Below are 23,219 nucleotides of genomic sequence, written 5' to 3' on the forward strand. Positions count from 1 at the left end.
ACTTTATTAAAGGGAAACCACACACCTTCTGGTTAAAATCTTAAATAATTTAAATATACCTTATATCACATTTCTTTCAAGTTCACATTTAAATGTAATAGTAACAGAACATTGGGTGTAATATAAGTCAAAAGCACTGAGCATCAGGGAACTACAATTAACTACAGGGAAAGAAATGTTTTGGCAATTTAAAAAAAACATTCAAAACAAAGGATTGTCTAACAGATTAAGTGAAGCTAAACTACATCACAGAGCTTCACAGGGGTGTCCAAACTACAGTGTACCATTTTAGCAAATTTATTTTTGTGAGGTACATGCCAATTGGTCGCTAGCTACCAAAATGCAGAAACCCCCCTGAGTTGTTGCTTTACCACATACATACATACATACATACATACATACATACATACATACAAACTCAGAATATCTTTACCTACAGACCGAGGGAAAAGTAACCCTTTGGAATTTGTGAAATTTCTGTATAGGTCATAAAATGTGGTCTGATCTTCATCTAAATCACAATAAATTTGGTTTAAACTAACTACCACACAAATAATTGTATGTTTTCCCTTAAAAAAAAAAAGAAAATAACATAAACATTCACAGGACATGGAGGAAAAAGTAAATGAACCTCTAGTCTAAGATTCTCCAAGAGCTAATCAGAGTCAGATGAAAGTCAACGTGAAGTTCAATGGTAAAACAAGATTGGAGGTGTGGCTTAAAGCTGCTCTGGCCACTAGAAAATACCCACCAGATTAGAATTGCCTGCTGTGTACCATACCTCGCTCAAAAGAGATGACAGAAGACCTACAATTAAGAATTGTTAACTTGTATTAAGTTGGAAAAGGTTACAAAAGTATGTATAAGTCTTGATTTTGATCAGTTCATGGTTAGACAAATTGTTTATAAATGGAGAAAGTTCAGCATCGCTGCTTCTCTTCGCTGCAAGAGCACAGCGCAGATTGCTCAATGAGGTAAAACAAAACAAAACAAAAACCTAAAGTGTCACCTGAAGACTTACAAAAGTCAGAGGTGCATACAAACATCTGTGTTGACAAATCCACCATATGTAAAACAAGAATGGAGCTCACACCAAGGAGAAAGTTGTTGCTGTCTAAAAAAACAAAACAAACATTGTTGCATGTTTGAAATGTGCTTCAGATCACTTGGATGTTTCACAGCACTACTGGAAAAATTTCCTGTGGACAGATGAAGCCAAACTTGTTTGGGTGGAAAACACAAAACCACACGTGGAGGAAAAACTGGCGCAGTACACCGATATCAAAACCTTATCCCAACTGTGAAGCATGGTGGAGACAGTATTGTGGTATGGGTGTGCTTTGATACCTCAGGACCTGGACAATTTTCTATCATCAATTGAAAAATGAATTCACAAGTTTATCAATATACAGTATTTTCAAGAAAATCTCGAGGTCATCAACAATAGAATGGCTTCAGAAGAAGAAAATAAATGTGCTGGAGTGGCCCAGTCAAAGTTCTGACCTCAACCTAGTTGAGATGCTGTGGCATGAGTTCAAGAGAACTACTCACACCAGACATCTCATGAATCTTGTTGACCTGCAACAAATTTGTAAAGAGAATTGGTCCAAAATTCCCGCTAATCGGTGCGCATGTCTGATTTGCAACAACAGGAACTGTTTGGTTGACTATTGCTGCCAAAGGAGGCTCAACCAGTTATTAAATCCAAGGGTTCACTTAATTGTTCCACCCTGTCCTGTGAATGTTTATGTTATTATATATAAAGATGTGCAGATATAATTATGTGATATTGGTTTAAGCAAACTGTTTATTCTTGTGATACAGATTATCAGACTACATTTTATGACCAATTCATGCAGAAATGCAATTCCAAAGGGTTCACATACTTCTTCTTCGCACTGTAAACTGATGGATTGGTTTTAGCATGTGAAATCAATGAAAAGGTGAAGAATGTCAGTGGCCCTTGAATCCTTTCTTAGATTTTTTTGTTTATGATCCTTAGATGAAAAAGCTGGGACACCCCTGAGTGGAGAATAAAAACAAAAACATAAATGACTGAAACATCAGTTAGATGTTGGAAAGCACGTAACAGATAAAAGTGGGTAGTGTCAAAGATATATTCCTTTTTTATGCTCTTCATCTCAATCCAGTACCCTGATCAAGATTGTGATTGTGCACCTTATCCATGTTGCGTCTTTGCACTTTTTTATGAGTAGTCTTATGGCTCACTGGAATGCAGTTTTGCTTTGCTGGTAGACTCATAAGGGAAAATGTTCATCTGGTTCCTTTCAAGCGCATCCACACAACTGCCCTCAGAATCGCTGAAGATTGTGTTTGAGAAGACAGAGTTAAGACTGAATGGGGAGTTTAAATCTGACTCCTGCACAGGGGGTTTAGGGTGGTCTTTGGTCACAATGACTGATGGGTCTCTTGGAGGTTTGACTGGAGGACTGATCTTAGGCGCACTGCTTTCACTGACTTGTTGCGGTTGTTGATTGGACGTGGCTGCTGTTTCTTGCTTGTCTTGGTTCTTGCACTTTTCTGAGATGGGGTCAGCAAGTGTCACAGCTGCCTTGCCTACCGACCTGCAGTCGTTGTTGGCGCTGGGACGTCTAGATGATCCATCAGCTGTTGAAATGACACTGCTGGCACGAGGAAGACTTTTACAAGACCTGTACCCCTTGAGCCGCTCTTCTTTTCCAAGCGGATTGGAGAAGCAATTGAGGCACCCAGACATTGAGGATGACTTACCCTGAACATAAAACACCGTGATTGGTGAATAAGCTGAAGTCTGTGTACCCTCAGTATTACTGTTATTAGATCTCAAATTTGTGCTTAACATGCCCCCTGAATCTGATGAGCGACGTGTCACTTTTCCTTTCGACCCCCTTCTGATGCTCTTTGTTCCTCGTGTGAACGAGAAGTCGTGGTTTGGTGTAGACTCTTTCTGTTGGGATACAAGCTTGAGCTCTGATTCCTGGCTGTTTGTCATACGCATGGTCAAGGCTTTCTCCTTGTGTGCTGTAGAGGAGGTCTGCAGTGTGTGCAGGGGTGTGGAGGCGTCCTTGGGCGGCTGGTACGAGACAGAGGAGTGGCGAGACAGCGTCTGCTGGACAGGGCTGCTGCCATTGGACCAGGGCTCATTATCCAGGCTTATGCTGAACTCACCACTGCTCTCACTTTGAGCTCGACTCTGCGTAACATTAAGCCCTGGGAAGACAATTAATTTAGTTTTTTAAGAGAGATATTCACTCACAGGTATACATTCATTAGGTAATCTTGCACAATCTAATGAGATCAATACAGTTGCAGCAAAAACTCTGCCTCAGGAAGATAATACTGCTCCGGTTTGTCAGTCTGAGGGAAGTATTTACTGGTATTTAATGATGTATTTAATATGGTGGTTGTAGTTTAGAGTGTGTAGAATTTCACTGCATCATAATAAGAGGCGCTCAAGCAAATCAAGGAAAAATTCAAAACTAGAAACGTATCTCTGTGTGATGCATTGCATTTAACAAGAGTAATATATATGTTCTTCATTGTATTTATTTTTATGACTCATTTTACTTTTGTATCCTACATTTCAAAACACACAGCTACACTTTCCTCACATGACTTTGTCAAATAGGCTTGATATTTTTATCAAATTGATTGAGATGTAGGAGTCTTAGAGTGGAAGAAACACCGATAACAGCGACGTGGAGGAACGTGACCCACAAGGGACAATGACAGTGCAACAGATTCGGGCAAACGCTATATATATATATATATATATATATATATATATATATATATATATATATATATATATATACATATATATATACATATATATATATATATATATATATATATATACATATATATACATATATATATATATATATATATATATATACATATACATATATATATATATATATACATATATATACATATATATACATATACATATATATACATATATATACATATATATACATATATATATATATACATATATATACATATATATACATATATATATATATATATACATATATATATACATATATATATACATATATATATATATATATATATATATATATATATATATATATATATATATATATATATATATATATGAGCACAGCATAAATTAAGAGGTAAATTATTTTGTGTGTACATCATCTGTTTTTGTTGTTCATTGTACCAAGTCAGCAAACTGTTTATAACTGACAAACAACAAGAATTCATTTTTACTCTTAATACACGTCAGAGAATGACATGAAAAAAGAAAAATCACAAACTCTGACGCAAATGTTTTCTACTTAAGTACAGAGTCTTGGATTTTTGCCACATTTGCAGATTCGATTAATATGCCTACCAGTGCTTCTGCAAAAGAATCATATTGTTCATGATAGGAAGGGGGCAGCAGATCTACGTTTCTTCATAGGTTTTTTTTTGCCTCTGTGTTCAGCATGCAGATTAATATGAAACAAGGTCATGATAGCGATTTGATGGATTTACTCTAATTCCTGCAAGGGTAATACATCTGTATTTGCTGAATCCTCTAAACGGCTATTCACAAAGCTTTACCGCGATGCTGCAGCTCGTCGTTGTCCTCAAACCCAGATGGCGCAGCACTATCATTTGAATCCTTGTCTGTGGAGCACAAATACTTAATAAAAGACACACATTTGCATTCCATAAATTCAACACTGTAATATACAGTTATTAAATGACAAAAAAAGCACATGGTGTCAATGAATTGAATGGCCTGCAAATGCTTCTACCTAGCTGTGGATTTGACACATCTGGGACATCAGTGTCAGAGGCTGTGGCGTGGAGTTGGATGGATGGTTCAGGGGTGGGATGCAAGTGAAGTGTGGACAGGATGGATGTGCTAAGGAATGAGGTCAATCTTTTATTCCTGCCCTGCACATCATCTTCCGACCCTTGCAGCTCCTCGGAGCTGTATACCCACTGCTCCTGCTCCAACGGGGCAGACGGGTATAGCAAGCTGCTCAGGGCTGCGATGTTACACCAGAGAACAGGACAGTGGAGAGGTGGAAAAAGATGAGGATGTACAAGAGCTAATAGAGACTGAGGCAAATTATCGCTGCTGGGAAAGTATCCCCGTCTTCAAATGCTGACAATTTTATGCAGTCAGAATGTTATGGATGCTTATATTATTGGAATGACTTTTAATTGATATGGTAAGTTCTTATGTGATGGAGTAGCGTACACTCTAAAAACAGTTGGGTTAAAAATAACACAATTTGGGGTCAAAAAAGGACCTATCCACTACTTAGGTCAATTTGACCCAAATTTCTGTGTTGTTTTACAGAAAACAACCCCCAAAATGGGCGGTTTTGTACAAAACAACTCCAAAATTTGGGCTGTTTTGTGCAAAACAATGCAAAAAGGTGGGTCAAATTGACCCAATTCGTGGATCGGCCCATTTTTGATCCAAAATTGTGTTATTTTTAACCCAACTGTTTTTAGAGTGTAAGGTGGCAGTGCATTTTCATTTCTGAATTTGCAGTTGAATTAAAGGCTATTGTGAAGAAAGAAACAAACACAGTCTGTCTTACACAAGGAACGATGTAGTAGAGACTTCAATTTATCTTTGTTCTTCAGCCTGCTTCTCACATGGGTAAACAGTTTCAGTGTGGCTTTTTAACAGACAGCATCCCCATAGTTGATAAATAGAAGTGATGGGTTGAATTGAGAGATGGTAAAAGAGAGGTGTGGACAAAGGGGAAGGTTCAAGGGAAGAGGGAGTGAAGAGAAACAAGACAAAATGAGAGACATTTTGGTGCATGCAGAGGAAAGCGCACATAGACAATGCGGAAGGAAGAATGAGGCATTGGACACACAGTCATAGCTTGTTGATAAAAATCCTAAGTGCAAGTCAGGGAGCTCATACTCACTGTTAGGCTGCGGTGGTATGGCGTCACCTGCTGATGTGGAGGAGCAGCCTGCAGAGCCATCCGAACCAATGAAGGAGATGCTGTCGTGACATGACAGGTGACCCTCCGAGTGTGTTGGTGCGAGAGAGTGTTCTAGTCCCTGTTCACGGCTATTAGATTTGATCAATTTCTTCAGTTTGAGAGTGATCCAGTTTCCCCGCCTGTTGATGGTGAACATTTACAAAAGGGTTGTTGAAAGAAATGATTTCCGAAGGCCAAATATTACGTTTAATTCCAAGACCCCATAGAGGTGAAATGAGATTATTAGAGCATCATCTGCATCAACCACAAATGTCAAGCACCTTACCTGCGAGGAGGCGAGGGCTCATAAAACTTATACTGGTCCATTATCTTCTCCTCTAGCTTCTCCTTCTGTCTCCTCAAATCATTAAGCTTGTCACTGAATAAATAATGAGAGAGTTGACAAATGTTCATTTGTAAATTATTCTCTTGAGTAAGGAAGGACTTGAGTTGGCTGATGCAACATGGCAGATAGTTAGCTTCACATATTGCAAGATAGTTAGCTTCACCTATAGTTAGCTTGTCAAGTTAGCTCGACATATCTATCTCAGAAAACAATTTAAAGAAAGCACCCTTACTTTTAATTAAGATCTCCTTCAGATACTGAAACAGAAGTTCACTAATTGTGTTTTATGTTAAAACACACTTAGAGCTGCTTGTTGGTCATTTTTGATTAGCCACAACTGCATTAGCTTGAAGATGAATTTGGGGCTGAAGATGACATTCTGTATTCTAGCAAATCCATCTGTTAAATGTGTTTGTCTTGACCAATGTGTCTTCTTCTGCTTTTAAAATGTTTATTATGTTTGAATGAACTAGGGAAGTGATTCTCGCTGCTTACATATATTGTCGTTCCTCTATGTGAAACAGATCTTTGCTCTCCATTGTCTGTTCCAACAGAGTCCGGTTCTGCAGCATCAGTGTGTCAATTTGACTGAGAAGATGGTGATTCTCCTCCTCCAGGTTTCCCTTCAACTGACTCAGCAACTAATCACACAGGCCAACAGAGGGTAATTATTCAATGCAAACCAATCAATAAATCAGATATTAACGTTTTTAAGCACTCCTAAGAACGTGTGTGTAAAGATGTAGATTGCCTACCTCACACTGGTTGGTGAGCTTTGTGGAGGTGATATCAAGTTGCTGATACTCCTTTTTGAGCTTGGAAAAGTCTGCCTCCAGCCAGGTGTGCGCCAGCTTGCTCTCGTTTAGTTGGCTCTTGAGCTGTTTGTGATCTGCTGTCAGCAGCTCATTGTCGTTCAAAAGCTGACGATAAGTTTGGTTTAGCCTGGAAAAAAAGAGTACACACAGTAACTAGTAATAACAATTCATAAAAGTCACAACCTGAGATTGTATATACAGTATCTACATGCACTTTTGCTTGTCATGACGTGTAAGCCCAGATCTTCCCTCAGCCCATGTGTTTTATGTGCTTTTGCTGTGCTTTTTCTCACCAGTCTTTCTCATCCCGAAGCCTGCAACATTCAGCAGCAGCGGTGCTATGATGTTCCTTCTCCAGACTCATCCTCATCTGCTCTTCCTTCAGGGCTTTTTCCAAATCTTCTAATTTGGTCCGTTGCTGCAACAGGGTGTTGTACCTACAATAAATATGACAAATCAAACATGAAACAAATCCTTAATAATAATAAGAGTAATAATAAAAATGTAGCTATCTATTAGCGCTGGTTTAAAACAGGATCTTTGCCAAGGCATATTCAATTGCCACCTGCTGAATCAATAAGTGAAGGGATTCCTAAAAGCTAAATTCTGTCCAAAAGGTTCTGTTGGATTCCTGGGAGCAAAATTTAAAAAAGAATCAAACATAACATCAAACAATTCACAGCCTAAATGATGATAATATGATTTCACAACAACATTTGCATGTGAACATTTTCCCCGGTTAATACATTATTTCATGTGCTCTCAAATGTGCAATGTGGATGAAATTTAAAGAGGAAGTCAACCCAAACATTTTGTTTTAAGAATATGTTCCCAGCAGGCCCACTATATTTGAAACACGGCATTCTGATTAATATTGCGTTTGTGGAATATGAGTTCAGCAGCAAAATCCACTCGTTGTTAGCCATCGCAGGGGGAAGCCATTTTGTCACTTCTGTAGACTGAAAATGAAATCACAGGCTCGGATAATGAATGGCACAACTTTCAGAAAACAAGTGGGCTGTGATTGGTTGTTACCTGAGCCCTGAGCAACTGTGATGTCATTTTCAGACGACAGAAGTGACAAAATGGCCGATACTGATGAAAATGTAACCTTTTCTCTGTGAATCAATCAAGTAAACAAACTACTTTATTATAGCAATTCTCGGCACAGGAAATAATCTTAGATAAAATTGATACACTGATAAACTATAGGAGACTTTTAAATAAACAAAACAACGACAGAGCTTTGAAAGACAAAAGTTAGCAAATCTAACATGAAGGCTTTTTCCCATTTGCTTTTCTCACCTGTCTTGCAGTGTGCGGTGCTCGAGCTCCAGTGTGCGATGGGCATTTTTCAGGCCACCGTGTTTCCCCATGAGGACTTCATACTCTGTGGCTTGCCGCTCGTGGAGCGCTGCCAGACGCTCATGATCACGTAGTAGCTGTTCATGAGCACCACGCAACTCCTCGCGTTCGCGAATCGCACTGTCCCTCTCGTTTTCTGTTCCCACCTGCTGCTGTTGCAACTGAGCATTCTGAGCCATCAGGGAAGCACTCTGGGAGTTCAGTGTGGATTTTTCCACCTGAAAAGCAAGAAGTCCAGCACATTTGAACATAAAGTACATACACACTGTATGCGTGCCAATGCTACATTTTGTCACTCCTGTACCTGCAGGTCCGCATTATGTGCCTGCAAAGTGGTGTTGTTCTCCTGCAGGGAGGCAGCTTGCCTCTGCAGGGCGAGGATCTGAGCCTGTTGACTGTCGGACTGACCCCCCAACTGCTTCAGATGGGCCTGCGTAGCCTGGCGCTCTGTCTCCAGTGTGGCATTCTAGAAAGAGGCGACGAGGGGAACTGGTTCTATTCAAATGTAATTGTTTTCATCAACAGCTGTGTCAACTTGGGGACACATTTCAGAAATGTGATCTTTGGGATTGCGTGGTCACTGGCAATAAAGTGCAACTCACATTCCTCTCTACTTCAATCAGTCGGTCTTTAATATTCAGCAGCTCTTTGGTGGCTTCGTGGCTTTCGCGCAGCCATTCATTCATTGCCTTTCCATTCTCTCTCAGTGGGGGGGAGCTTGATTCGGTCACCTCCTCCTCCTGCTTTTGTTGCAGGGCCTCGTAGCTCAGTTTCACCTGTGTGGTGGAGCAGAGTTCAAACACCTGCAATTGGACTAAACTACAAAAGAAGATATTTCAGTAAAGCTGTGTCATAATTTATAACTTACAGTTCTGAGCTCATGGCGAAGCTGCTGATTAAGGGCAGAGGATTCTTGTAGACGGGCCTCCAGCACAGCTATCTTGTCTTCTTTAATTTGAAGAGACTTCTTCATGGACAACTCCAACTCTGACTCTAGCATGTTGAACCTGCTTTATGGACAAATGTATCCTTCAACATTCCGGGCAGCTGGGGATGTCTGTTTGCTATTTTTTTAAAGGAGAAACAACACAATGTACACCTGCGTTGGGCTGTGTCAGGTTCCACAGATTGCTTAGTCTCTCGGTTGAGAATCTCCTGCTCGTGGGACAGATGCTCAAGTTCATCTTCTCTCTGCCGGGTCTTCAGTTTCTCACTGACAAGCTCCTAAAGAGAGTCCACAAAACACAATTACGTACACAAAAATGTGTATACAGTACAGCGCATAATACATTTGTTAACACTTTCACTTCACAATAATTTTTTATAATTTTGCACGCTACACTTCTAGATGATTTTTTTTGTGTTGATTCCATATGTGTCCTTCTTTTTTTCCTCTAGGACATCATGTTTTCATAATAGAAAATAAAATAAAATAATCATAATAATAATAATACATGTAATACAGAAATATATTTAGTACTATTTATGAATTAAGGGTTAGTTTCAACAACAGGTGGATATAGCTATAAATTGCAACACATGATAACATCCATATTGCGAAAGCTTTTGTAGGTCAAACTAAAACACAATATTTCAAAAACCTGATGTGCTTAGGGGAAAAGGAAAAGCATTTAAAAAAAAAATCAGCATCAAAAATACATTTTAGGGACACATAAAGCCATCTCTGATTAAAATTTGCTGTCGACCAGTGTAATTTTAAAAAACACTTCAAATATTCTGTATTCATTTTCATTCGACACTGTCCATCTGAAAATATTTTTAGTGTTGTTGTTTTTCAGATTAAAAAAAACCTAAGGCATTCATTTTCTTTGGACAGCGATGACATATAACATACAGTAACATAACCTGAATGATATTCATCAACGTACTTTGTTCTTTTTCTTATATGTTATGTTTTATGGAATCCAGGTTGATATTCTTGGTAAATATACAGCATTCATCCTGTACATTCTCTACAGAATGAAGAAAAATGAATAATGTCAAACAAAATTATTTTCAAAATGAATGATATTTCATTATGATTGATACTGTGAGAGAAGTATTTATTGAACAAAATGTTTATTGTGGTAATTATTAGTTGCTGTGGTGCATTTCATCATCCTCAAAGCTGTTTCTAATAATGTGGTGTCTTAATTCAGCAACATGAGAGATATTAGCGGTAGATAATATTAGAACTCTTGTGAGATTCTACAAACTACAACCACAATAGTGCAAAGGAGTGCAAATATCAAGCATTATAACCTCTGTGATTTAAAAAAAGTTGTATTAAATTGTCCACCAAGACCAACCTGTGTTCACGATTATTGTAGTATTGATTATATTGCAGTATGATCGACATTGTAGATTCTGTTTATTTAAACTTAAAACATGATTTAAGCTTACGCAGATGTTTTGATACAACATTTGTAATGGATTTCATTTGATAGTGCAAATATACAAAATATTGTGTCTTGTGAGTGTATATGTACAAAGGTGTGAACAGGCAAAAAAAAATCCCTTATGAGTCAAGGTCACAGCAGATGAGTATTTAGTCTCCTTGTTACCTCTCTAAGGGTGTCCAGGGTCCTTTGGTCGATAGCAGCCTGCTTGGCCAGTTCTCTGTTTTCTCTCTCGAGCCCTTTCACCCTCTCAGCTGTCTCCCTCAACTCCTCCACCTCCTTCACCAAACAGCGCATCTCCCTTTCCAGGCTCGCCATGCACACATTACTGCTATCTAAATTGGCTTCTTGAATTTCAACCTGACATGGAAGATGTAGCCACTGTTAGCATTTGTTCAGCCATATTGAATAGAGTTCTGAAAATCTGGCAACCTTGCACTTACCTGCTGGCGCAGTCGCCGAGTCTCCTTCTCCAGTTGCCTCTTTACCTTCTCCAACGCTGCCATTTCTTGTTCCAAAGTCCGCTTCTCTGATTCCACTTGATCCAAACGGCGTGCAGTAATGCGGAGTTCCTCTAATGTGGACTGGAGGCTTTGGTTGTCTGCCTCCAGTTCTTGAAGCTCAGCTTCCAATCGTTGGACTTTTCTCTCTAAGGAGGTGGATTAACAGAATGTGAAGAAGTCTCCTAACTACAAATTGACTTTTCTCTTCTACAACACATACCAGCGTTACCAAGGGAAGTTTGCAGTTGTTGATTAAATGAGTCCAGGGCCCTGCATTTGGCTTCCAGACGCTCGGTGTGCTTGTTGGCGTTAGTGAAGCGTGCTGGCAGGTCCATGAAGATGCCGTCATGGCTGGAGCTGCTGCTTCTTGAGCCAGGAGGGGGGTTGTGTGATCCAACAGAATAATGGACAATACTGGGACTATTTTCATACACTTCCAGGTCAGACGTAACTGCTTTAAAATGCTCTCCGCTGCTGATGTCCTCTAAGTGCCCTTTCTCCGGAATATGCCGACTATTAGCTGAGTGGTGGAGGCCTGCGTGGTCTTGCTCCGGCTTTTGGGGTTCAGGATTTTTATTAAACATCTTCTGTTTTACCGCACCTAGGTTGGATGCATTACTGCAGTTCTGTTCACATGAACAGGGAGTCAATGATATGATGTTTTCATCTGATGATGAGGCCCAGTTGTCAGCGCAGCAGACCACCTGCTGGACACGATCCTCCTCGCTGTGGTGGCTGCGTTTGTTGGACTGAGCGCTGTTGTGAAGACAGGCAGCTCTGAGCTCCTCGACAGTCTTCAGGAGACTTTGGTTCTCCTTTTCCAACTTCAACAGCCGACTACGGATCCGCTCACTCACCTCCTCACTTAAAGTCTGTTGCCCTTTAGACAAACACATAGAGGTGATTGACATTGAAGGAATGGACATTGAGTAGGACAGATGGAGTGTCTGTGTTGCTAACACAGATAATAACGTGTGTAAAAATACGTATTAATAAAAAAATATATATATTCTGTCTTTACAATCGTATATTGATTTTACAAGATGTTTAATATTGTGGGTGCATGCCTGATCCGTGAGCTGTGACTGTAATATTTTCCAGCTTTTACCCTGAGAGTTGTCGCTGCTCTTAGATAGTTGTTCCAACTCCCATCCCAGGTGTTGGGACTCTTCCATGCTCCTCCTCTGTGCCAAACACAGAGTCAAGTTTTCATCCTGCAGCTCCTCGATGCATTTACGATCGGCATCTCTTCCCTAAAGTGGCGATGCATGCCGGTTAGCTTGTTAAGTTCAAGATATTGAAATGAATATCTCGACTATGTGTTTTGCCACATTTCAAATGTCAAGTGAAGACTACTGAAGGTACTATTACTTGTTCCATGTCATGTATGCGGGCCTTCAGTAGCAAGCTGTGCTTCTCCAGCTGGTGGATTTTATCCGAGCGTGCCCTCCAGCCTGCCAACTGATCCTCTAGCACCTCTTTGGTTTCCTGCAGCACTCTGTTATCCTCCTTGAGCTCCTGAAGTAAAGGAGGAAAAACATTGTCCGTCACTTGAATTATGTATGTTGCAAAATGCGGCCAGGGCCGTAACAGTAATCCTGATATGACAGCAACCAAAATATGATTGAAACACTGGATGGATCGTGTTCCCATTTCCGATTAATTGTATCAAAACTATGATTCATAAGATTATCCCGAGTATCAGCAAAAAAACATGCATATTTGTGAAAATTATATTACCATACATGTTAAAATCATTAGTAACCACTATAGTAATACAGTAGAAATCCATCAAAGTGGAGAATGTGAAGATAATATGAATAAATTTATTATGCACTAAATGCCCTCGGGCAAAAGGAGTTATCTGAATCTTTTTAAATACCCAATGAGAAGCTTTTTTTTTTTTTTAGACAAAGTACACATTTGGAGCTGACATCAATCCAATGTTTGCACCATGACATGTGTTATCTGACAGTGGAGGGTTTACTATCTCATTACTCAAGTGTTCACAAATATGCTTAACTTTTCTCCTCTACAAAACATACCAGCGTGAAACCAAACTGGACCTTCCGATTACCTAGGAATCCTTGCATGGATTATTTCAATTGATCAGAAATAAGAATTTTTGCTGTGTGTGCGTGCATGCGTCTGTGTAAAAAGTTATTTATAGTTGTTCTAACCTCCACTTTGGCCTTGTAAAATTCCATCTTGTGCATTTGCTCCCTGTAGCGTCCCACCTCACACTCCAGCTTGTCAGCTTTGAGCGCTCGCTCCCTCAGGGCATCCAGCTCATCGCGGTACGCACGGGCTGCTCGGGCATCTACGAGCAGCTTCAAATTCTGATGAAGAGTCATACAGAAGCAGATTTTGGACTAAATTAGTGTACAAAAATTCAGATTAAAAAAAATAGACTTGATAGAACTGTTACAATTCCACTTGCACCAGGCATCAGAACTGTCATTAAGCAATGACTATGGCTGAACATTTTGTTCCAGTAATTTCAACGGATTTAGTCAATGTGAATTCAAACTTTGGCCAGAAACCGAGTTTGTTGTTAAAACATGCATGAGCCAAACATGCTCCCCATAATTATGCCATGTTCTGCTCTCCTGTTTACTCTAACAATCAGTGATTATCATTAAAGAGAAGTCAACCCAAATGTATTTCTTTTCAAGAATATATTCTACTGTATGCAGGCTCACTAGTTGAAACAAGACATTCTGATGAATACAGCATTTTGGGAATAAAAGTGAAACCACCCGTTTTTAGCCATCTCTGGGGGTGGCCATTTTGTCACCTCTGTTGACTGAATATGGCATCAAAGTTGTCCAGGGCTCAGGAAACGACCAATCACAGCTCACCTGTTTTTTTTCTGAAGGTGAACCATGATTGGTCATTATCTGAGCCCTGAACATCTGTGATGTCATCTTCAGTTGATAGAAGTGACCAGGTTAACAAGTGCTACCAAACTAGGCTAAAAGGGTTGAAGAGAGCAAACCTTTCCTGCTTGTTCAAATATACATTTTAATCTGTGCTTAATGAGAAGTTTAATTGCTGTTAATTCGTAGCCAGTAAGTACAGATTTTCATCTGAGTGCTGTTTTTTTTTTCTTTTTTAAACCGTTTAATCTGCAGAGAAGCGTCAAGGGGTTGCTGCATTATGTGTTACTGTCAATTCACTGTTTGTCTTGTTTTTCTTCAAACCTCCTGCTGGATCCTCTTTAGCTCTGCCTCCATGATCTCCAGCTCATGTCTGTTGTCCAGCATTTGTTCACTCTTCTCTTCTCTGCAGGGAGCGACGCAGCGCAGAGACACACAGACACAAGCAGAACATCTTACTTCTTCGATGCCATAATGATCACATTTCATTTACATTCACTGCCTTAAATGTCATTTCACAGTCCAGCCATTCAATCGCAGGAACTTATTTAGATTTTTTTTCAATTTTTTTCCAAACGTTAGGGTAAAAGAGGGTCTGATAATGTCTGGCAGTTAATGAGTAAAACATCTAGGCACTATTAAAACAAAGATTTTTGCATCTTTGCTGCAGCCGTTGAGCGTTTATAGGCATGGAAATGGCAAACTGTGAAGTTGAAAAGCTTACACGACTGCTTACATTCATGCTTACATGTGTTTGTTCACCGGAGTGTCTGACTGACCCTGCAAGCGAGGATGAAACACTAGAGGGCGATTATGATCAGGATTGCTATTAGAGATCTTGAGATCGGGGTTAGTGTGCGTACATGAGCTGCAGGAGCACAGAGCCAATGTGGGTCAGAGGTATAGTCCGCAACCACTGCAATTGCCAGGCAGGCATTAATGTGGGCCAAACTCCCCGGGGCATCTCTTATCCTCTAGTAAAACTCTCATTCAGTCACTACTGGAAGGTCTCCAGAGGAAAGACAGCTTACATTAAGTGCCTTGCAGCAACCAATGTCTACATTTCTACTTCTGCATACTTTTTATTTGTGTTTGATGGCATACAGAGGTAACTTTTTTATAAAGCAATAAAGTAGATAAGGTCTTCAAATGGGTAGTCAGAATTGACCCCATGCAGGGAGGAACGTTACAATGAAATATGATGGGACGCAATTACATAAAAGTGATATATACAGTACATATAATAAAGAAATGATTCATTTTTGAAAATGTCACAAAAAAGTGTGTTGCAATTGACTTCAATGTCAATGAATACTTTATTCAGTCTGTACTTATTCTTATTTAAAAACGTGACACTGAAGAACACATTTTCAGTATTTACTTCTTTATTTTACCTTTGTTTTTACATTCTCTGAGAATATATACCGGTAGTTACTATCAGGAGAGATCCCAGGGTGATTTTAAGTTTGAAAATACTTAGTGTAGCTTGCAGTGTGTGGAATCGCACCGCATCATACTGAGAACTCTGTCACAGTATGTATTCAGATTCTGATATGAATCTTAATGAAGTCAACAACATATTAAGAACACTTCTCAGTATGATGCAATTCTACACCACTGCAAACAACAAATAACGTATTGTTCACTAAATATCTCTGTCAATCAAAATTGAACATACTTGTAAACTTGTAAAAGCACATTGTTTTTTTTTTTATAGTGTATAGTAATCTAAAGGGCAACCAAGAGGTAATTAATCTGACATTGATTTGATCACAATCACTTTCTGGGTTAGTGTTGGGTTTGAATAATTGTGTGTTATTAATTGTGTGTTATTAGTCACAAACAGCCAAGCACAGTTTGAATCCCAAATCAATTGTTAAGAGCATTCTTGTTTTAGCAGTAGAGTAAAACGGCCTCTGTCTTCATCCACAAGATACTCACAGCTCTTGTCTAAGTCGTCTGATCTTGGCCTTCGAGTCGGCAAGTTCCACCACCAAGTGTTGCTGGGTTCCCGCCTGTTGCTGTTGCATGCTATGAGGATAGATGGCCGACTGCGGGCTGGGTGAGTTACACAGCACACGAACCACGCCTTCCCTTTCCTGTGTCAGCTCTGCTATAGTCTTCAAAAACAAAGGGATAGATCACACGTCACAGGTTAATTGATCATCTGTCGTGGAGGAACCAGCGTTCATACTTTACCTTTTTGAATGTGACAATTGTTGTTTTCCTTTTATTTAGAAGCCTTTACAATTCACAGCCCAATTAGAGTTGCATCTTTGGAATTCTCCGCTGTTTGCCAACATTTCCAAACAGTATCATGCCTTACCTCCAGATGGGCGTCCCTCTGGTCCAGCAAGTGCTGAAGATTGACGGCCATAGTCTTGGCTACAACCTCCAGCTCATCAGCAGGCATGTTACTGCACTCCAACCAATGCAGGTCCAGTAAATTGTCTTGACTGTGGGTCAGCTGGAGAATATTGGGGTAGGACAATTTGGAGGCAGATGCACACATACGGATGTACAGTAATTTTCTACATATTTCTTGTTGTTAGGTTACTCTTGCAAAAGTAATATTAATCTCAATGAAAAAAAGTTAGAAAATCAATCCTAGATACCTCTTGAATATGCACAGCTATGGCTGCTTTTGTGTCAAAGTCAAGCGTCTGGATTATTTCAATGTACTTCTCTTTCTTCTCACACTGAAAATCAAACATAAAAAGGTTATTCACTCGACTTCAGATAACGCGAGAAGGGATTATTTTGTCAACAATATTGTCACAAAACACATAGAAAACATCCGCATACTAGATACCAGTTGAAAGTTTACCTGGACTGCACATCCCAGGAGCAACAACAAAAGTTTCTTCAATTCCACCAGACTTTGCTCTGTTCCAAGTACGAACAGACAAAATACAAAATACTGAAATGTTAAAATCAAGAATTTGCATTCCTACACATACTGCCGAAAGAATTTGGGTAGCATATCGCTTGCTGCTTGTTGAGCAATAACAGTGAGAAAAGTGTCATTGTTAAACCCTCCCATCAGGAAAAGAAGGGTTGTTGATGGGTGCGATGTCCACCAATAATAGCCAGGAGGCTGTCTGTCGATTTTGCCCTGGTGCCTTTTACCTCACCTCAGCCTCATACATCTCCCCGAGTGAGAATTATTTTATGTCAGAAAAGGTCCACGACTGGTGTCAAAATATATATTTCGAACCTGAACTACAACTTTCCCCCTTTAAAGTCTTGTGGATGGAATATTTTTCAGTTTGTTATGCGTCAAATGATACTGTCGACAGTTCTGGAGTCGTCGTAACTACGTAACTGTCATTTCTCACTTCATTTAGAGTCAATGAATATGAAGTTTAGATGCGCTTTACTTTTTCAACACTGAACTGTCAAGTTTGTTTTTTTTCTTTTATACTCATGCACAAATATGTTATTATCGTGCACATTTTGGAATTCTTATTACAATTTCCAAGAGCAAATAAATATTTAAGTGTACATGCACTTTACTTTTATAACGTTATACACGCTTTTTACTTTTGTACTTCATATGCACAAATAAATTATGTGCACATTTTTATTTTCGGATGTTTTATTGCTAAAAATGTAACGTGACATGCCATAAATATTTACATGGCAGGGTTATATGTTGCAAAATTGTCAAAATGTGCTCCTTTTTGGGTAGTTTTACTTCTTACTCGATATTGAATCGAATCGCAACCTGAGGAATCCAAATCAAAATCGAATCGAATCGTGAGGTTCTTAATAATGTCGAGTCCGAGGACTCGCGCCCAAAACATGTATGATAGGTACATTCAAGACTCTAAATAGTCCATGGGTGTGAATGTGTGTGTAAATTGTTGTCTGTCTTTATGTGCTTTGTGATTGGTAGGAGACCAGTCCAAGGTGAACTTCACCTCTTGCCCAAAATTAGCTGGGGTTGCCTCCAGCTCACCCGTGAGTCTGTGACTCCAAGCACCAGGACAAGCACTGTCGAAAATGGATGGATGGCATACCAGTGTGAGGAGTCCGTGAAAGCAGCAGCACATTTGGAAGAGGAACCAGAATCAGCTGTCTCAGGTTTTCCTGTAAAATAAAATGCAAACCAAAAAGATAAAATGAAAGATAAAGACATAATATGAACACATATCAATCACATATAGATGCGGATGGTCATAGGTATATTACTTTGACGAATACTCTATGTCGGTATTAACATATTAGAAAAAAAATACAACCTTTTTCCAGTTATTACAATTTTCCAAGGTGCCTTTAATGAATTAAAAATATCTCAGTCAATACAAATGAAGTGAAACAGCTCTATTAACAATATGGGGTCAAAAAAGGCAAAAACAACCTGGATAGAAGCAGTTAAAATTAAAATCAAAAACTGTCCTACATTAAAAATGTTCCCCTACAACACTGAACTATACATTTATATATGTTAGCAGGTACAGTTGAGCTCCCTTAGGCAAGCTGTTGAAGTCGCTGCTGCAGAAAAGAACTCATTTCTGCCACTTGACTTAATTCAAGGCCTGAACTGCTCCACCCTCCTTGAAAATGACATTCTTCTAATCTCAATAGATTTGAATGCCAGACATCTTATCTCAAACTGCTGTTCATCAATTTGACAGAGGAGGAAAATCCAAGCCTCATCAGCACTGCCGTGTGCCACAGCATCTCGTGCTTGAAATGTGCGACTCTAAAACTCTTTCGGGGCTCAGACTGCAGCTTTAGTGCTGTGTTCCAACTGCTCTTGTTGATCTTGCCATGGGTGATATTTAGGGCATGCGTCGTAAGGCAGAACTCAATCTGTGAGGAACTATCAGGTTTGCACGTGTTATCCAGTGCATGTGTGCAAAGTTGAGATGGAATTGAAAAATCCAAAGCAAATGTTCCAATTTCATAATCCGATGTTGCATGAGGGTTCAGCAGCATGTTACTTGGATGGATGCTGGAGAAACTGACTCACCAGATAATATGTCTTGATTTGCTGAACAAGAAAAGTCAAGTTCTGGACCCTCTGACATAGATCCTTGCACAATTTGGTTGCAGCTTGAGGTGTGGCCGGAGGATGTCTGATGTAGCAAACAACAGAAGCAATCTTCAATAGTCTGTCCGACAATCAATCAACCAATCTATCTATCTATCTATCTATCTATCTATCTATCTATCTATCTATCTATCTATCTATCTATCTATCTATCTATCTATCTATCTATCTATCTATCTATCTATCTATCTATCTATCTATCTATCCGATAATCTGCTGTGCTCAGTCAAATAATGACTATATATTGTAGATAAATACTGTAACTATGCAGTACATTGTGTTCATACTTTATGCATTTCTGATAAAAGACAAGAAAATGTCAAATGCATGTAATTGTTTAGACGTTGTGTGCGAATGCTGAGAGATCCCAGCCAGATTGAGGACAATACCATTAATCAACACATCACAGCATATGATAGAAATAGCCAGATAACTCTAAATATAGCCCCTAAATGCTGTGAGTTGGTTAGGAAGAACAGAGCAGTCCAATTGTACACTCGGCAAATTGTGTTGTCATCATAACATCTAGGCAAATCACAGTATTATTTTCCAGCAGGAGGTGGGTTACATTTCCCACAAAAGCTGGCAATTTGTTACCTTAGGCCAGGGGTATCCAAACTATGGCCAGAAGGTCATTTGTGACACGCGGCCAACAGCAAATATTAAAATAGACATTTTGTGCCGTATGCCTGCATTGTATTAATTATTTTGTGCACTGGGTGGCAAGTCAGGAAAAGTGAAGATAATAGCACTTAGAATGTATCGCAATTGTTTGTTCCACTTTCTGCTCCGTGTCACCGTCATCTTGATGATAATAATAATAACAATAATAAATAATATTAATAAGAATAATGCATTTATTTGAAAGCACTTTTCATAGCACTCGAAGACACTTTACAACAAAAATAAGAGATACAGGATAAAACCTACACTTTAACACAAAATACACATAAATTCCACTAAGGTCAAGAAAAGAAAAACAAAGCAAGAAGTGAGTAACAAAGATTAAAATATGTTAAAAGCATCATGGAACAGGTGAGTTTTGAAGGATTTGAAGGATGGGAGGTTAGTACAGTTGCGGATGTGCTGTGATGGAGAGTTCCAGAGGGTGAGGGCGGCAACGGAGAAGGCTCGGTCTCCCCAGATTTTTGGTTTGGTCATGGGGATTGGCTCTGAATGTGGAGTACTATATACCATAGATACCTGCTAAGGATTTCACATACACTGATGGATTGGTTTTAGCCTGGTAAATAAATTAAAGGTGAATAATTTCAGTGGCCCTTTCATCATTTGATTTTTTTCTCTATGCGGCCCACACAAGAAAACGTTTGGAAAGTGCAGCGGTGACTCTGGTACTGGTACTCTGGACTGCTGGTATCATTTTTACTGTTCTTTGGTTTGTTTCAGTAAATTTACTGTGCACAAAAATTATTACCCAAATCATTTCAAACATTTGCTGGGTGGCACATACACAGAGACTGAACTCATCAAATTTTAGTGATACCGAATAACAGAAACAATTTATTTTATTTAATAATTCACCTGTTGTTGTTTTTTTATCCACTTGAATTGGCTACAGTCACAATTTGACAATCACCAAGTCAGACGAAAATGTTTTTGTGTATACAGTATATGTGTATTTTGAATACATGAAGAAACGACAAAGCAATAAGCAATAATAATACTGTAAATTTCACTCATCATTCACACAATTAAACAACTTTTAGCCGCTCTATCATCACACTGTTCATTCTGCTTGTCTCCACCCATTTTTTTATTGCCCCATTTCTGTGTCACCCCCTCGCTCCTCCCTCCCATCTGTGTCCAAATGCCACTAAACACCAGCAACATGGCTTTAATCCCAGTGGGTCTCCCAATCCAAGAGATTATCCCGCCTCAACCCCCTCCCCTCCTTCCAGTCAAGCGTTGTTTCTCATGCATAACTGGTTATTGTGGCCCCGGTTGATAAAATGAATAACTGGACACTGTGTCAATTCTTAATGGTGGACAAATGGAAGCTTTCCAGGACTCTACCGGGCTATCCATTTCCCCCATCATGAATAGCGTGTCCATCCAGTATGTCACTTGCTATAACAGAACAACTGCCAGTAGACCATCCGTTTTCTATGAGGAGTGATAATTCCCTTACAACATACGGTGCTCATAATCCTTTAACTAGCATCTCGACAAAATTTATGATGTCTCATCTGTTTTGGCAGGATTTGGTCTAAACTTGAAGAGTAACAACAGTGGTAGCAATTCACTGCACTGGTAGAATGACGAGAAGAGAAGTTGAACGACTGTGTCTCACTAGTAATGTTTTTTCTACTACTGCCTTCCATTAAGACATTACTGCACAATATAGGATGCCTTTGTCATATTAGTAGTAGGACAATTACATGTTACTTAGTGAGGCACTAAATTGACATCTGTGTGCTACTAGTACTAGTGAAGCCATGGACGTTAATTAGTAGAATTTTATGTCACTAGTAGGGCTGTCACTATCCAATACTATTAGAATTGATTGATTAGAATTTATTATTCTATCAATTCATCGAATAATTGGATAAAAATGTATTTAGCATTAAGAATGTTTTGCATAATCCTTTTTTCCCGATAAATTAAACCATGGCTCTAGATTAATCAACTATCATAATAGTTGTCAATTAATTTGATGATCGATTTATCAATTAACTTTGACATCTCAAATCACTAGTAGCATGCACTTGTCGGCTAGTGCACATTTTTTTCCTCAATAGTAACATGCAGTTGTCCTAGTATGCCAAAAGTGTTCTGTGTCATACAGTCATGAAGAAAAGACTTTTCTAGTGCGCTGGATTGTGTTACTAGTGAGAGAAAAAAAAAGATCATACTAGTACATGGACCTTAAACATCAATCAAAAAAAATGCTCACACGGTTTTCTATAGTAACATACATTCATTGAAAAAGTGGCCACAAAACCCCTAAATTACTTACATTTGGCTCATAACTTCATTCAAAAAGACTCCATCCAGTAATTCACTGAAGTCCACGTGCCGACCTTCCTCATGAGAAATAAAGGTCCTCACCTGCAGAGAACCATGTGATCAGTCAAGTCAACAAAAGTCCTGCATCATCTGCAGTCACCTAATTCCAGCGAATTACATACCCAGGTGACAAGTGGGCTCATCATGAACTGATCCAGGAAGGGAAGAAAAACTCCGCTTTCCATCTTCACCCAAAGCTTTGTCAGAAGTGCATCCACGGTAAATTCCAACTCTTCAGAATGGCTTGAGGCATAAGGCAGTCAGTCTTACAAGTGAATTTCCAGATGGTCTGGTTTTTTTTTTGGTTTGTTGTTGTTGTTTTAAATAAAACCTGTAGACAAGGCCTGCCTAGCAGTTATGTTCCCTTGGTTATTTCACCCCTGTCTTCTGAGATGTCATGCATCATCTGTTATCTTTCGCAAACGTGTCAGATGTGATAGCAAAGGCACGACGCGCATCCTCCACTGATCCAAATGTTGCAAAGGCTCGTGTAGCCAGCTGCTCCCTCCCCTCCCCTCCTCACTGCTCATCCATAGTGAGGTCTGGTGATAATTCCTGAAGGTCTGCACAATTTAGCGCAAGCAGCAGCAGTAGCAAAAATATTACCAGTTTAATCTGGGGTATGTTTTACCCTAATCGTTTACCATGACGACTCAAATAACAAACCTCCCTGTTCATATATTGCTCTTCTGTACAGTACTGCAGCCTGTGCGAATTAATCTTAATCGTCACGGTCATCGCTAGTTAGAAATTTGAGTGTTAAAAGTTCTCATGCTCACGTGTCCAATCCCACAGATCACGTTATGTGCGTTTCTGTCCATTGTTTGAATTTATTGAATTTGTTCTAA

At 39.3% G+C, this 23,219-nt stretch overlaps 1 protein-coding gene across 1 annotated transcript; it reads right to left on the reverse strand.

Annotated features, from left to right (window-relative positions):
- Window positions 1–16: 16 nt before the first annotated feature.
- On the reverse strand, window positions 17–22,630 carry LOC147145712 (girdin-like). The gene is made up of 27 exons (XM_086033202.1): window positions 22,494–22,630; window positions 22,322–22,413; window positions 19,264–19,369; window positions 18,308–18,377; window positions 17,113–17,171; window positions 16,901–16,984; window positions 16,612–16,752; window positions 16,227–16,405; window positions 14,610–14,691; window positions 13,587–13,745; window positions 12,778–12,924; window positions 12,515–12,659; window positions 11,627–12,286; window positions 11,347–11,552; window positions 11,069–11,263; window positions 9,604–9,728; window positions 9,373–9,514; window positions 9,107–9,280; window positions 8,809–8,970; window positions 8,445–8,722; window positions 7,433–7,576; window positions 7,080–7,266; window positions 6,820–6,965; window positions 6,265–6,357; window positions 5,919–6,118; window positions 4,582–4,647; window positions 17–3,210 (listed from the first exon to the last, which is right to left on the reverse strand). Exons 1-27 carry the CDS (start codon window positions 22,554–22,556, stop codon window positions 2,219–2,221), a joined length of 5,097 nt encoding a protein of 1,698 aa, XP_085889328.1. The 5' UTR covers window positions 22,557–22,630; the 3' UTR covers window positions 17–2,218.
- Window positions 22,631–23,219: the final 589 nt, after the last annotated feature.

Source organism: Filicampus tigris, chromosome 6, assembly GCF_054856515.1.
Source record: "Filicampus tigris isolate MCC_2025a chromosome 6, RoL_Ftig_1.0, whole genome shotgun sequence".
Lineage (NCBI taxonomy): Eukaryota > Metazoa > Chordata > Actinopteri > Syngnathiformes > Syngnathidae > Filicampus > Filicampus tigris.